We start from the raw sequence: 15,864 nt of genomic DNA, 5'->3' as shown, positions 1-15,864 counted from the left end.
AACAAACAAACGTATCTAATATGTTTTCATGATTTTCATTTATTTGACACATATAATTATAACAAAAACAAAGTCAGCAACCAGGGTTTGATTTGACAAATATATTATCACTCATCTTATTTACATCGTTTCCCTGCACGACAATTAGGAATAACAGAGCACATAAATATCATGCAATTAAACGTTTCTTTAAGAAATGTAAACCAAAGTGTCTTCACATGATCAAGCACACAGACACTGTAAGGTAAGTGTTGAAGGCTTCAGCAGCGAGGGTAAGAAGATCTGAGATGCTCAGTGGATAAAGACGCGGTGGTCAGGAGGGCAGGGGGGCAGAATGAAGTCCTGGGTGTCTGCAGGAGCGCCGGGACCAAGCAGGCAGCGGGGCCCGTTAGGAGAGGCCCGTAACCCAGAGCACCGAGGGGGTTCTGCTGAAGACTGGGCTTCTGTGGACCGATTGGAGATGGTTTGCTCATGATGCTGTCAATACTAAAGGAGCACTTTGCCGGCGCACTGGCCATGATGGGCTCCGTTCTGAAGTCTTTAAGGCCGCGGTTTATCCCGGAACTGGTCAGAGTTTGGGCCGGCAGGGGGAAGGAGGAAGCTGGCACGGTGATCCCCTCCTGCAGGGGCATGTACCGGATTGGCGCAGCGGGCGAGCGGCTCACCTGGCCCTGGACGATGTATGGCTGGTGCCCATACGGTCGGTAACAGTTGAAGTTAGAATAAAACACAAGTCCATCTTTGCCAAACTCGGTCTGATTTCTCTTGAACCGCTTCCTGCGCCTAAGGAAGCTGCCGTTGTCGAACATGTCTTCTGACGCGGGGTCCAGGGACCAATAGTTGCCTTTGCCAGGGTTCCCAGGCTCCCTTGGGATCTTGATGAAGCAGTCATTGAGAGAGAGGTTGTGCCTGATGGAGTTCTGCCATGCGGGGAACTTGTCTCTGTAGTATGGAAACTTGTTGCTGATGAAATCACAGATGCCACTCAGCGTCAATTTCTTCATCGGACTCTGTAGGATCGCCATGGTGATGAGGGCGATGTAGGAGTACGGCGGCTTCACCGAGCTGCTCTGGGCTCTGCCAGGTACCGGCGCGTCTGTGCAGAAACTGTTCTCGCTCTCACCGGAGGAGTCCTGCTCGGAGCAATCAAATTCGGCACCGGATTCTGCCGAGGAGCCCGGGTCCGTGGAGCAGCCGTTTCCATACATATGGCGGCGAGTGGGCTCATCCTCTCCAACTATATCGATCTCGTCCTCCTCTAGGGGTAAAGCGGCGTGATGTGCATCTTCGCATTCATTGGAGAGAGTCATGATCAAGCGCGGGATATGAACAAAAAACGCGGAAACTCAGCTGCGTCCAAGCGGCATGAAGGAGAGCCGTGCGTAAAAAACCAACCAACCCCTGTTCATGCGTAAAGGGAGTTTGTGTCCTCTATCCGAGTAGACTGGCTGCTTGTCGAGATGATTGGGAGCTGGGAGGCTTTATATGCAGAGAAGCCAGTTTCCCCTCAGGCCAGTCCCCTTAACCCCTGAACCTATCAGAGGAGCCCCTCGCCGCGGGGAGCCTGGAGAAGCGAGCTCACGGGTTGTGGGGGAGTGCAGGGAGTCCTGAAGGGCCGATGGCCTATTTACATAAAACACAATGTGCAGAGAGAACTTTGCTTTATGTTTGAAATATTTCACACAATCCAGTAAGATTTTAAACAGCAGCTAGAGTGACTTTCAACTATCATCCACTGTGTGTGCGTGTCAGTATGAAGCATCGGTGACTGATTGATCGATTGGTGCCTCATCGCTGTTTAGAGTGCGTTTGATTACCTGTTATCTCACCATGTGCTTGTTCTGTGCGCTCGGATCCATATTACCAAGTTATACTACAGAATATGACACAATACTTTCATATTACCATGACAAATCAGGGCTGACCGGTTTAACGCTTCAGCCGTGATTACAAACCAAGACATCCCCACTCGGGACCCCCGCGGGTTCGTTTAGTTTGCCACCTCTGGATGCCCGCGGGTGGTGTGACCATGAAAATGGCCATGGTTGGACTCCCTGCGGCCGACAGAGAAAGGGGGGCTATAGTCGCCTTAACGAGGCCATCAGCATCAGAATCGGATAGGAAACGGCGCAGCTGTACGGGGCTCAGCGCGGTTTTATGACCGGCATGAATGAGCGACTTCCCCTCGAAGCAAAGCGGCCCAACGTGCGGATATACGCGCTGCTGACCGAGGCTGCTGCTGCTGGGACATCTCCATTGCAAATGACAAAGCTGGGAAAACCCCACCTATTTCCTCACCTGTAGGGTAGTGTGTGTGTGTGTGTGTGTGTGTGTGTGTGTGTGTGTGTGTGTGTGTGTGTGTGTGTGTGTGTGTGTGTGTGTGTGCGTGCGTGCGCGCACATGACTGTCCCCATTCAGGCTCAACAAATTCTCTTTAATTTACCATAGCTTCACTAATTTGCTTTACACTTAATATAAATAACAACACTTAGTGGTTGTTGTTTTTTTTTTTTTTGGTCAATGATCAATATCTTGAAACAAGAAAACAAAACAAAATAAGACAATGAATCAAGTGACACAAGCAACAAAGACATTTCCATTGTGCCACACCTCACTAACAGACACATCAAAGCATGTGGGAACAATGATGGGCCCAGTTTGAAGCATGAGTTACATCACAACAGTCATATATCTAGGTTAAATACTCAGAACAGCTTAAATCACAGTTTGTTGGCTGGATGCAAACCTGACCAAAGGTTTCCTCCTCCTCCTCATTTCCCACACATTTGAAGCGTTATGGACTGTACATACTGTATATACCACTTTTCTCCAAAACCATTATAGTGGATTAACCCTATTAGCTCATAGATATTTGAGCAATTCTAAAAAGTAAGAAACAAACACGTTTTTATACAGATTAAGACATCAAACTTTATTCAGACACAGAGCACAATCACACAGAAACTCACTCATCAATTCTAATAACTTAAAAACGCAGAATCACTCAGAAACCTCTGCAGACCTCAGGCTTTAGAAAGTGCATATTTTATAATGCCGTAAAAATACAATGTACATTTTTTTTGTGGAAAGTGGGCGTATGCACAGTTTGTATAGATGACATGATGGGTCTCACCTTATATTAGGTTTCCAAGGTGAGAAGCACTTAAGATGTTGTCGGCAATTAGCAGAAGCACTACAGCAACATAAACAGATCTTTGATGTAGCTTTTAAAACTGGGCTGTGATGGATCATCCCGATTTGAAGCTGAGCTGCTGAATAACCACTTCACGGCCTCCTCTGAAATCACCTCTTCAGTGATAAAGAAATACAAACTGGAATGAATGCGTGAAAACACAGTCCCCGGGTTTGTGGGTGGACCTGGATCTCATTATTATCTTCAGCATCAAACGCTTTGGGATGCACGGAGGGAGGAGGCGTTGGCTCAGTCTCTGTCCCTGCCTTTCATCACCGCGGATATGAACTGCTGCTGGAGGACGTCCTTGTCCAGGTTCCTTCCTGCAGAACAGAGCGGAGCGGCATAAACACTGAGTCTGCGTCAGGTGGGCGAGCGGAGAGCGAGAGCGGAAAGCAACAGTTTGCTGGAGTTCACCGTCCCACATCCACACAGGCTCCAGTCACGTGTTACAATTTAACTGTAAGTTTACAATTTACTGTGAAATGTCTAAATGCATCTGTCAATGGAGAATTGATTACTAATCACAAATGCTTAGATTTGAATTCATTTAATAGCAGAAACTAAATGTTTGACACCAAATTAGAGAACTCAAATGAAACATGGCTCATGGAAACTAACGACATGGGCCATGATTAGGTATGTGAGTGTGTGTGGGTGTGTGTACCTATAAAGACCAGTCGATTGATCCTCGGGTCCTCCCCCCAAAGCTGTGGAGTCTCATCTAGTTCATACAATTCATGGACCCCCTGCAGCATGACTTGGTGGGCTTTACCTGCAAAAGATACTATGCCCTGACACACACACACACACACACACACACACACACACACACACACACACACACACACACACACACACACACACACACACACACACACACACACACACACACACACACACACACACACACACACACACACACACACACACACACACACACATTAACTGATGAAAGAAGTGTTTGTCGCTGATTAATACAGATAATAAAGCAGCTGTTAGTGATGGCTGCTGCTGCTGTGCGTCCCTTTGTGCCTCTCAGTACCTTTAACCGTATGACGGTCATGGGTTGTCCCTCTTTGTTGTTGAACATCTTCTCCCATAAAAGATTCTGAAACGGTGGAAAATCGGTGTTTACTTTTCAAAGGGCTGAATGAGAGCCGATTAGTCACGGCAGCTGGGACGCCAACCGCAGGATATGTGGATGTGTCGGGGAGTGCTTTTATGTGTGTGTGTGTGTGTGTGTGGGTACCTGGACGAAGGTGTTCAAGTCATCTTCGGAAACATCTCCAACCACTTCAAACGTCACAGTGAGAATAGTCTGAGGACGACACGCACAACAGCTGTGAGCTTTGGAGGCTTTTTTTAAGCAAGGTTCTTGAAATTCAATAGAGTCTGTGGTGTTTTTCACTCAGCAGAAATGACACTTGGTGGGAAAACGGATTCAAGGACAGCATGTAAACAGCATTTTTCGCTCTCGTAGTCTTGTTTTTCTGGAACCGGCAAAGCCATTACGATTGTTAAACAAAAGAATGGTTTCTACACTTTTACACTGATGACTTTGTCAATGAATGTGTCAAAAATTACGACTCAGCTCGGCACCTGAAACCCGGCGATGTCACCCCCCTCCCCCAAGCCCTCCCCCCCTCGCTCTTTTTCTCACCCACACACCCTCCTCTCTGTACTTCCTCACAGCATTAAAAGGGCACTTAGCAGATATTTGGGGTTTTGTGTTGGAAGTGTTAAGGTTACACACTTCCTTGTCATTTGGTATAACAAGAGAGGAGTAGCATTCTTCATTTACATGAAAAGAGCAACATGGGGACGAGGGTGGGAGAGAGGAGGGGGAGGGATGGGGGGGTGCGGTGGAGATTCTGAGGGAGGCTGGAGCTTCATGCGGGAAAGGGATTCAGGAGAAAACAGACAACAATGCCGTTATTTACCCACACAAACAACCCCCGACTCATCCTGTGATAAAAGTTTCCGGGTATAAAACACAGTTGAGTGGCTTAGTCTGTTGCCTGATCAAAACACTTACTGGCACTTTTGTTCAATTAATAACCAGGAGTTAACTTTTCCTTTTTGTTTAAGAATAGCACAATTGTCGTTTTAGCAGATTCTCATTTCTCTCCGTCATCCCTTTGGTAACTGAAATACAAAAACAATGTTCTGTGTGATATTTGATGACAGCTGGGGGGCGGGGGGCGGGGGAGCAGACACCAAGCCCAGACTCTGATGAAGCAGACTACAGCGAGCGGATGTCTACTGTATACGACGCAGACTGAGAGCATCTATAATGTTACGAAAAAACCCCAGAAAACAAACATCAAAAGCTTTAAAGTTGATCCCAACACAAAACGCAGCGCTGGGTGGGAGAGTTATCACTGCAGTGTCACGGCCCAAGGGAATGCAAGGCACAATGTCAGCCTGGGGACAATGCGGCGAGGAAACGGTGCGGCGGAATAAATGAAAGCAAACAAAACAGGAATTATTCTCATGGGGTGCAAAGGAAACAAAGTTAGCAATGTGAATGAGTTCAAAGCCTATAGAAGCCATATACCTTGTCAAGATGCGGCTTTGTAGATTTCACCAGCTGGAGCTTCTCTGCTAATCTATCAGAGACGAGAAAGCATCCAACATCATTAAGAGGCTCATACATTATGGAAAAAAGTTTAACAATTAATTAATTAAAGATACGGTGACTATTGTTTTGTAGGAACAAGTCGATCTAATGACCTAATGTCATTAACCAATATACTGTACTGTGGGCCCATCTCATCAGTCAGGCTCTGATTTAGATCAAAGTCCACATTTAGAGTTTGCAGCTCTGCTTAGAAAAGTTTTGTTTGTCTCTGCATGGATAAGCTATGACTTTAGAAGCACGTAACCATATGAAGCGTTTGACATAATGGCCATCTAAAGTAAGAGAGCCGCTTGAGTTCTTTTGTTGCTTGTCCCTCCCTCTGTCCTGCAGGAGGCCAGTGGGCCGTACTTGTACAAAACACTGGATGTTGTATCAGTGCTTAATGACGCTATTCTGAATGCAGTTAAATCCCATATAACACCCACCATCATCCCGAAACAAACTACACCTCCTCCTCCTCCCTCTTCTCCCTGACCTCACAGGGAGGCTAATGTTGCGTCCAGCAGCTTGAGCCCCGTGTGCTGTTAGTGCCACACAGGCGGACCGGCAGGGGGCCGCTTCAAACAGCCAGCGTGGGATGCAGGGGAGGAGGGGCCCGGCCTGTGAAAGGAGGCAGGGGGAAAAGGGGCTATCTGTTGGGACAAGGGGGTCTCCTGAGGAGCCGGTGGACACACACAGCTCTAATCCTCTGCAGCTGGCCTCGCAGACACTACTGAGGGCATGTGAGAGCTTTAAAACCGCAGCCCCGTTTCATTCACATGAAGGGATGAACACGGACTCTATTCATGAGAATGACATTCTGCAGGGGTTACAATATGATGACCACCCTGGGGTGCAACATCGGGATCCTCAATAAAAGAGTCTGTTAATTAGGGAGGGAACGCAGTGGGTGAAAGACTGTTGGGTACACACTTCAGACAGACTCTCAATAGAGATTATCCACACAGAGATCTATCGCGGTTTATACAGCTACAGGAATGGTTCATCCTTACAAACCATTTACATTGTATCCCTTCCCAGCATGCACCGGGTCATTTTTTAAGCCTTTTGAAACATAAACATCCAATCAGTGATCAATAACAGGGCTCCAGCAGAGCGGACCCGTTGGGATTTTGGGCTCTTTTTTGTTGTGCTAAAGTGTTCAACTTCACTATCTCAACATTTCCCACAACCTTTTTTCATTTTCTGACCCCTTTAGTGAAAAATGGACACATTTAAATACACACAGGGTAGAAATGGGTCAAATTTGTTCCAGAGCAGCCTAAATGTACACAGCAACACAAATGTACACCGAACCCTCAATTGCTCCCCCCTCTGTAACTTTCTGGGTGGTAAAGTAATGTAAGTCGCTTTGGATAAAAGCGTCTGCTAAATGCTCGAAATGTAATGTAATGAAAGATTGTAGAGTGTTTTAAAGGCCGCAAACATCAGAATCTGACCCAAATGTGTAAGCAGGAGGTTGAAGTTGTGCGTAGATGTCACAGACTCACTTTGCATGATCTTTGCTGTCAAAGGAATGCAGATCCAGAACTTCAGAGAGGTCCACCCTGCAGAAGAGACAAACCATTACAGATTCACCCTTTTCCTACTTAGATCTAACGTACAACTGTAAGATAGCGACGACGAGGATGCAGGGAATCTCCACTCTTGTTAGTAATGTGTGTTTGTTGGCTAAAACCAACACAGAAGGCGACTAAGTGAAGTAGGAAGGAGGAGAACATTTGTTATGTGAATGTTTTTCTGATTAACCCCTGCACTGCACGCTGCCTTTCATCTGCTCACCCTGGCCTGAACTCTGCAGGGGGGCAAAGCAGAGCTGAAACACACCCAACCTTTGATACACACAGAGAGCACTGCTTGTGTTAGCCAGATGCTACCTAGGTCCAATAACACAGGAGATGCGTGCAAAGTCTCACACACACACACACTTGCACTTGTGTACAGGGTCAGGGGAAGGAGTTGGATACCTGAACTGCTTCATCTTTCATACAGAGGATTCAACACACACTCAGATTATCCATAAGACTTTAAGCTCACCTTGATTTCTGGGTTTCCAGAATCTTGACGAGACCGTTGATAGATCTGGAGTGAGAAGACAAATTGCACAATGTGGTCCAAACGTTACATACATGAAGCGGCTAGAGTGTTTCAGGGCTACAAGACAGACGGCACACGCGCTGACCTGATGGTGGTTCTGAGATGAGCCAGTTCCTCGTCGTTCACCAGGTCCGTCTTGTTGATGATGGTCAGGTCAGCGAGGGCGATCTGCCTACAGAGACATAAAATACGACCCGGTGGTTCATATTTACAGAAATGCGCAATTACAACCACCCAAACAGAGATGCTGTGCTGGGTGGGTGGCGGCAGGCGACGCAAACCACCACAGTGAAAAGAGAACCCACCCTTGCTGTTTAGTTTAGAGGTGAAAACACAAACAAAGACAGAATGCAAAGGGTCACACAACTGGTCATGTATTCATCACTGTATTTGCTCAGCAACCACACCAGCAGCTGTTACAAGAGACAAACAGAGACGTGTAGACAGACAGACAGACAGACAGACAGACAGACACACAGACACACAGACACACAGACACACAGACCTGGCTGCTTCGTTGACCAGTCCATCTGCCTTTTCCTCTGTTAGTTGCTGCAGAAATCAGAGAGAACGAATCAAACATTCCTGTCAACTTGTGTCATTAATCACAACTTTCTGTAAAAGAAAGAAAGGTAAAAGAAAGGAGAGAAAATAAGCCTCAAATGAATTAATGTTTGTGACGGCAAACGCAAAAACGTGAAACCACAGGAGATGGACTTTTTCATTTCCTCTTTGTCTCCTGTGGTTCCATCACAGGTGGAGCGAGCAGCCTCTCCCAGAACAGTTTAATATGGAATAACAGGAGGGGGAACTCTGGGTCGTGACCCCGGAGCGGCAATCTGACGTGAATCTGTCACCGCTTCATCTCTGAAGGGCCGAATGACACAAACAAAAAAAGACCAATCCCCCCCACCTCTTTACTCCACAGCATCTGCAGCAGGAGACACGGCCTTCAGTGAGCTGGACGCCCCGCAGACACATTCCATGGGACAGATGAGAGGAGAGCTGGATGAGTGGCTGTGACAGTCCCATTACAACGGTCACATCTCTGATATCAATTACTGCTTCACTAGGAATTATCCTCTCTCTCTCTCTCTCTCTCTCTCTCTCTCTCTCACTCTCTCTCACTCTCTCTCACTCACTCCCTTATACCCCGCCCTCAGTTCTTCTTCTCTCCTCTGCTGAGGACAGAGGCAGCACCTCAGCCATGAAATGTGTCACCTCACCGAGCATGACATCTTCAAATTAGAGCCCATTACCCAGGTGTCACTTGAGCTTTTCCTTTTAAATACAGGAAGAGAAGCACGTGTGTCTACAGAGTGACACATGTGGATTCAGCAATCTCACAAATTTCTATATAAAGCCATTGGTTGTAAGAATATGTCACTTATGCATTTCAAATTGGCAACAAGATGAAGAGTCTTTGCACATACCTGCAATCCGTACTTGGCATCAATAACAGTGACGATGCCTGAAAAGGGACAAACGATATATGATCAGTGAATGCAATAACCGCAGGCTGCACGCATTCCTACGTCAACTGCCGCAGCCTTTTGGCTTCTGGTTCGGCGTGTTTGTCTAAGACACTTTCACTTGGAGGTTTCTGAGGAACACTTTTGGTCTACAAGCCTGTTACAACAGAGCAGACAGCTGAGTATTCAATGTAGAGAGCAACAGAGACCCAAAGAATATAAATGTAAGATCTGATTCAGCTGTTCAGTTCTGTTCAGTCATATTATGATTTATAAATGACATTTGGGGAAAGAAGTAGATTTCTTGCAAGCATTGAACAAGCATATGAGTTACAAATGTTGACCTTTATGCAACCGGCATGAGGGAGTTCGAAAATCTGGAAATGTGGCTTTTAATTATAACGCTGCAATGAATCACTGCTAAACCAACGACGTCTGACATAACAGAGACGCAGGACACAGACGGAGCAATACTCCCATTGATGAATTCATTGGGCGAGCGTCAGAGGTGAAGACGAGCCTTAAAAAAATGAAGCATCTTACCGTCCAAATAGATGTCACTGCCGAGTTCAGCATCGACCCAGAACATTGAAGCCACCGCTCCTAGAACAGGATACGGATATGATGTTAGATGTGAATAAATGAAAAGTGGGGAAGAGGGAAGAGAGACCATTTGCACAAGAACACCTGTTGGGCTACACTGGAGTCAGATATAATCTAAATAGTATCTGTAATCGAAAAATGTATTACAGCCAAATGAGACCTAATTCTGTTTTTACTTACTAAACGTTTTGATATCATTTTCAATGCTTTAACTTGAGTTATTCAGTGATTTGAGTTTTTATAGACGACGATCAAGCAAACTTTGAATCCACATCAAAGGTCTCACTCAGTCAGCAGTGCGGTGCTGCCTGTGTGCTTCAAGCCTGAGCTCTGTGGACCAGGTAAAACCAATATCAGAAGCGTTCAATTGTTTATCTGCTGCCTGTACAATTGGTTTGTTTCCATTTTCCGCTTATTGCAAGACCCTGTGTTACCACGGCAGCCACAGCTTGTTCACAAAATGCACTTTTGTTAAGCTGCCGTGTGGAGAATAAGAAAGCATTGTAAATATTTGATGGAAATGTAATGAAAACACAGCTTTTGATTGGCATCTCTCACATAACTCATCCAGGCCCGTCCTGAATCAGAGGGGCAAATCCCCCCGGGAGCTTTATGATTGACAGCGATGCTCGGGCCAATGACAGCACCGTCCCTGTCAGTAACAAGCCTGTCCCAGCCAATGACAAGACAGGGAAGAGAAGACGGCCCACGTCCGAGCTTCTCTGCTGGCTCTGTCTGTGTGGCCAAGTGGTGTGTGTCTGCCTCCTGACACCTGTCAGTTTGTGACACACCCCAATCGGCACAGGGCTCGCCCCAGAATGGCCTGATATTGATATCCTGATTAAAACTGGAGAGCTGAACAGTTGGACTGGAAGCTGGTTCTCTTTGGATGGTGCGTTCACTGCTGCTGTCATACCAAAACAAAACTAGACCTAAAAATGTATTTAACTCCACACAGTCATCAACACTGGTTTACAATATTACAATTTGTTATTTAAAAAATATGGGGGACTGCTGAAATGTTCATGGGAAATAGGAAGTTTCACTGATAGACTCATGTACAATCAGAGAGTAAATACCATGAAACAGCAGATTTTATAATTTTCTTCATACTCTGTAGACACTAATTGAATATGGAGGTTGTGCACAGCCTGGATAGTGGAGTGCCAGCCCTCTATTCTATATAACTCTACTCGAGAACACACTGATCCACTATTTTGATCAACGATATTCAGGAATTGCTATTTATTACATCTATGGTCTAACTGACCCACCTGGATCAGCAAGTCCTGTAGTTTCTAACAGGATGTAGTCAAACTTTCCTTTCTTCTCCATCAGGTTCTCTATGGCTTTAAAACCATTGTCTCTGAAAAAAGGAACAGCCACAAATAGGTATCATCAAAAAAAGGTCAAATATATGTTATTATGACACTCACAAACACTTTTGTAAGACAATACACAATAGTACGAATTATTATGTACTGGTAAGGCCGTTCATGAGAACATAAATAGATGCGCAATGACGTGTCACAAGTTAAAAGTAACATTTTACTTGACAGAGCAGCACAGGCATCCATTCCTCAGTTCCAGCCACTCCTCATACAGCTCCCCTGCCTGGCTCACAGCTAAAGACTTCTCAAGAGCACTGCCTGCAGGTAGAGGAGGAGAAACAATGACCAGAGCAAGAGGCACGCCAACATGAGCCAAGCAGTTTGTTTCCTCTATAGCAGGGGCAACTGACTCTTCAAAGTGTGAAAATAATAAGATATTGACGGCAAATTTGCAAAAAAAAGAAACTTCTATTCCTAATTTGTCCATTGGGGTATAGCAGAAAAGTGTTGACACACAACTCCAAACAGAAAAGCCGTAGTCGGGTATCAAACCCACACATGCCTCGCTGTGAGGAAGAAGTGAAGTGTTAACCGCTCAGCCGCCATTGATCCATGGCATAGTCTTTGTATTGAGAAGCTGCAGCAATTTCACATTTGTTTTTTAAGTCCAAGAAGAGATTCTCTGATATTTGAGTAAATGATTCTTTCATGTAATCTCTGTGTTCTGTCTGTGAACGGCTTTCCGCGCCTAACGATCTTCTTGTATCATATTTGCTCTCCTCAGCAGTGTCGTAATCGCTCTTTTACATTGTCCAACTTGGCGCTTTTCAGTAAATGTTGCCTGTTTGTTCTGGAAATGTCTTTGCAATTTACATTAATTGTTGTTTGCTATTATTATTTCTATATCATTTCTCTTTATATAGCAAGCACACTACTATTTATTATTATTATTTCTCTCCTGTATCGTCAGTGAAAGCAGATGTACACAAAGAATTAAACTCTCTATGTTCCTCCAAGACTTTAGAGGGGGATTTGATCCATGGCCAATAAGTCAGTTCAGTTCACATGTCTACAAAGATGAGGGGTTGTTTTAAATATAGTGTATTGTTATTATTGTTAAAATTGTACTTGTTTTTCTGAAGAAATTGATTTGTGTTTTGTAAAAAGATAGTTTTAGAACATTTTCAATATGTACTTGTACTTCTTTGCACCAAAACAAAAGGAGATCTCGGAGTTGTCCATTTACATCCAATTATAAGTTGTCAAGCTATGATTTTACTGGTCCGGCCTACTTGAGTTTAAATTGGGCTGAATGTGGCTCCCGAACTAAAACGAGTTTGACAGCCCTGCTCTAAATTAATTACTGTTAAACATGACAAACAATTAAAATGAGCAGAAAGCAGTGTATGTCTAACAGAACTAAGCAGATATGAAGCTTGTTATAACCGATAACAAACCATGTTAGATAGAGAGGCCAGACTTTGGACAAAACACATTCAAGAGCTTGTTGGGTGTCTTTGGAAAGTATTATTAGGCTGCCCTCTTGTGGAAAGATGTGGAAGAACAACATAGATCTGACAATTCTATGACCTGTACTTAGTGCAGTAAACATTTGTTTGACCAAAATAAAATCAGTGTGTCCATGTTGCTGTAGTAAAAGATGATTTTGCAACACAGTGTGAGGTTTACCTTCTCCAAATTCATTGAGTATCACAGCAATCCGCTTGCTATGTTGCTCTGTTAATATATAGTTCAGAAGTGTGGTCTTCCCAGCACCTGAAATAATACATCAAAAACATTTTCAATCAATCAAAGAACACATGCTGAATATTCATAAGCAAGAGGTGCAGAGTTGCTTTTGGTTGACTGCTAGAGTATAATCTCATTTAGAAGATCATTAAAGTCGTAAGCAGTGCAGCAGGAGTAATACCGAGATAGCCTGAGATGATGGTGACAGGTATCTGCTCAGGAGGACGCGGCTGTGGGTCAATGGGTACCAACTCTGGACAATCATCCTCCTCCTCCATTACCAAGTCATCCATACTGGATATAACAGTGAAGGTCTGTTTGGAAGAGATGGAGAAGAGCTGAGTTAGAGTAAATGAATTGTAAAAAAAAAAAGTAAAGCACAGTTGGGTAAAATAGAGCCTCTACATATGAAATACAAATTAAAAAGCTAAATATCCAAAGTTAAAACACAGCAGCTGTTTGATAGAACTTTGATATCACACATTTGCCCTCCTTATTTGGATATTGTGTGTTATGGGTTCACCTCATAGAAGATGAGACCAACACAATTATATTTCACAGCCATATCTTTCGGAAAAAATGTGTTTCATATTGTCTGGTTCTGATAAAATGCTATTTGTAATTCCCCAGTCTAAGCTATTACAGGTCATGTAAGTAATGATGATAGTTCAGGACTTCTGGGAGAATCTGAATTTTTAAAACGATTGAAAACACAGACTTGTTTGCACGTGTTTTTTACGTGTGTGTTTATTAATTTAAATGAAGTGTCAACCGACCTGAATCATGCCTGTTGCAGTAAGTGGCCAGCGGGGGGAGACAGTGAGCTAAACCAACTGGCATGTAAATGTGTTTTAATCTAGTTATATTTATGTTTCACACAAATATATTTAATACAATATAGATTCAGTTATGCATTCTACCGTATAAAAAAATTCAAATTCAAATTCCTGCCTTTTATACAAAAGACGAAGAAAAGAATCCCAAGTTGTTATGATTGTTTTATTGTGATATTTCTGATGACGATGAAAACTAAATTTTGATTCTGGCAGAACAACAAGTGTGAATGATGCCACAAGATACTTTATGTCAGAATATCATTACACAAATCATTTTCTGGCATAAATCCGTTTGTGAATTATGCTACAACTCATATTGTGGCAAAATGTAGTTTCATAAATACAGATGTGTGTGTAGAATAAACTGTCACGTTATTATAAGCGATGTAAATAATGGAGCTCTAAACGGTCTTCACTAAGCTTACAGAACCGTCTCCATACTGACAAGCGGCGCCGGTGCTACACGCTCTCTGTGCCGCACAGACAAGGAGGGCGTATCAGCTCCAACACACACAACCACAACCACAACCAAACAACACGTTCACTATTACCTGATCATGCAGAAACACAACAAATATGGAGGGAAAACACACCGAAAAAGTCCAAAATCGTCATGCACACACTCACTCACAGCCCAACACTAAGCCGAACACACTGCCGGATTCCCAGCATGCAACACAGACACACAGACGCTTTATCCCAATGTGCTGACTTGCAGGTGTCAGCCGCTCATGATGGCGCCACGCACACACTCTATATAAGCGGCTCTGTCTTACCAAACACACTTTCAACCGTACGTGCGCAGCTTAAGCCTTCATTGACGTCCAGTTGCTTCCTGTATTAATCTGTTTACGACCCGCCCAGTTTGTGCCTGAATTGTGTTTGGTGTGGGGGAAAATGTAGGGGCGGGGCCACAGGGGGGGTATTGGTCTGATCTGCCAGCTGATTGGTCCGCATGTGTGCCCCCACATCCTGTCAGCCACCAATCTAAAGCATCTCATTGGCTAATAGTGAAGGGTCGTTTCATTTTGTTCTCAGCGTTTCCCGCCTGAGGTTTCTACAGTTTTGTGGTGGAGTTAGAGCAGTTTGATCCATATTTGTTATACACCAGACTGTAACGTAAGCCTGGTAAATTTAGGTTGAATAAAAAATGCCATTTAATGTGACAAAACACTATAACACACCTTACTACTGGGAAATATGTGTTAATGAGTGTTAATATCAGAAATACAACCACAATAACTTGTCAGTGAGGATTAATCATAGCATTGCACAGAGAAATGGTAAATAGAAAGTATTTTTCCTCTTGTGTTCACTGAGGCAGAGTCAGTCTGGCCCTGAGGTCACCCTGAACAACAAAAGATAGCCAGGGTAAAAAAGATCAGTCACTCTGAGTCAGAGAAAAACACATATCATTTTATTTTCAAAGAGCTGTAATGTGACAGGATGTTGTGGTTGCAGATGTCTTATGTAGTAAAGTGTATTTGCCTATGGAAAGAAACAGATCCAGACCATGAGTGCAGAGGTCACGGATGTCCACCAGGCATACCTCATGCTCCATTGTGTGGCCCCTCCAGTGTGATCCTTTGGCCACATTCTGCACTCCCTCTGGTGTGACTGCGTGGAAGGTGTTCTTGGCAAAGTTGTTGGCAGATGGTAATGGCAACCTCCTCCATGTTCAATATCTTGTCAGCACGATAGGAGATAGATGATCTTACCTCATGCTCCACCGTGTGGCCCCCCAGAGTCGTCTGCAGCCAGCTTTGAGGGAAAGATTAAGCATGATGGAAGACCCAGTGTCAATTAACACTTGGCTCCACTTGGCGCCCCTACCCTCCAGTCACCATACTGACACTCTTCCTCACCTGGGAACGCAGTGAAGAGAAGATATATAAATATGAATATGATCATTCAAGAATGCAATGTGAGCCAAAGGTCA

The 15,864-nt window shown here is 44.3% G+C and overlaps 2 protein-coding genes across 3 annotated transcripts; both read right to left on the bottom strand.

The window, feature by feature from the left end:
• Nucleotides 1–260: 260 nt before the first annotated feature.
• foxd5 (forkhead box D5) lies at nt 261–1,310 on the bottom strand. Its single transcript, XM_076151059.1, has one exon. The coding sequence runs from the start codon at nt 1,308–1,310 to the stop codon at nt 261–263; it is 1,050 nt and encodes a 349-aa protein (XP_076007174.1).
• Nucleotides 1,311–3,093: 1,783 nt separating this feature from the next.
• On the bottom strand, nt 3,094–14,796 carry cbwd (COBW domain containing). Of its 2 annotated transcripts, none has more exons than XM_076151058.1 (16): nt 14,702–14,796; nt 13,271–13,403; nt 13,030–13,116; nt 11,562–11,658; nt 11,284–11,375; nt 9,950–10,009; nt 9,368–9,405; nt 8,440–8,486; nt 8,020–8,106; nt 7,875–7,919; nt 7,328–7,384; nt 5,754–5,805; nt 4,446–4,514; nt 4,239–4,304; nt 3,861–3,987; nt 3,094–3,516 (listed from the first exon to the last, which is right to left on the bottom strand). In XM_076151058.1, the coding sequence occupies exons 2-16, from the start codon at nt 13,380–13,382 to the stop codon at nt 3,443–3,445; spliced, it is 1,110 nt and encodes a 369-aa protein (XP_076007173.1). In that variant the 5' UTR covers nt 13,383–13,403; nt 14,702–14,796; the 3' UTR covers nt 3,094–3,442. The 2 variants fall into 2 exon arrangements, with proteins under 2 accessions (XP_076007173.1, XP_076007172.1); XM_076151057.1 differs by lacking the exon at nt 14,702–14,796 and adding an exon at nt 14,477–14,688.
• Between the last annotated feature and the right edge of the window lie 1,068 nt (nt 14,797–15,864).

The sequence above is a fragment of the Genypterus blacodes genome, unplaced genomic scaffold (assembly GCF_046128005.1).
Source record: "Genypterus blacodes isolate CSIRO-AG114 ecotype Tasmania unplaced genomic scaffold, CSIRO-AGI_Gbla_v1 ptg000053l_1, whole genome shotgun sequence".
Lineage (NCBI taxonomy): Eukaryota > Metazoa > Chordata > Actinopteri > Ophidiiformes > Ophidiidae > Genypterus > Genypterus blacodes.
This window is presented reverse-complemented; position numbering and strand designations above follow the sequence as displayed.

Bases quoted from the DNA above. Each gene is read 5' to 3' on its own strand.
- foxd5 (XM_076151059.1), bottom strand. From the start codon at position 1,310: ATGACTCTCTCCAATGAATGCGAAGATGCACATCACGCCGCTTTACCC.
- cbwd (XM_076151058.1), bottom strand. From the start codon at position 13,382: ATGGATGACTTGGTAATGGAGGAGGAGGATGATTGTCCAGAGTTGGTA. The intron at 5,806-7,327 runs GTGAGTCTGTGA...CGTCTCTGATAG, and splicing joins GACAGCAAAGATCATGCAAA to ATTAGCAGAGAAGCTCCAGC. The intron at 4,515-5,753 runs GTATATGGCTTC...TGTCGTCCTCAG, and splicing joins CAAAGCCGCATCTTGACAAG to ACTATTCTCACTGTGACGTT.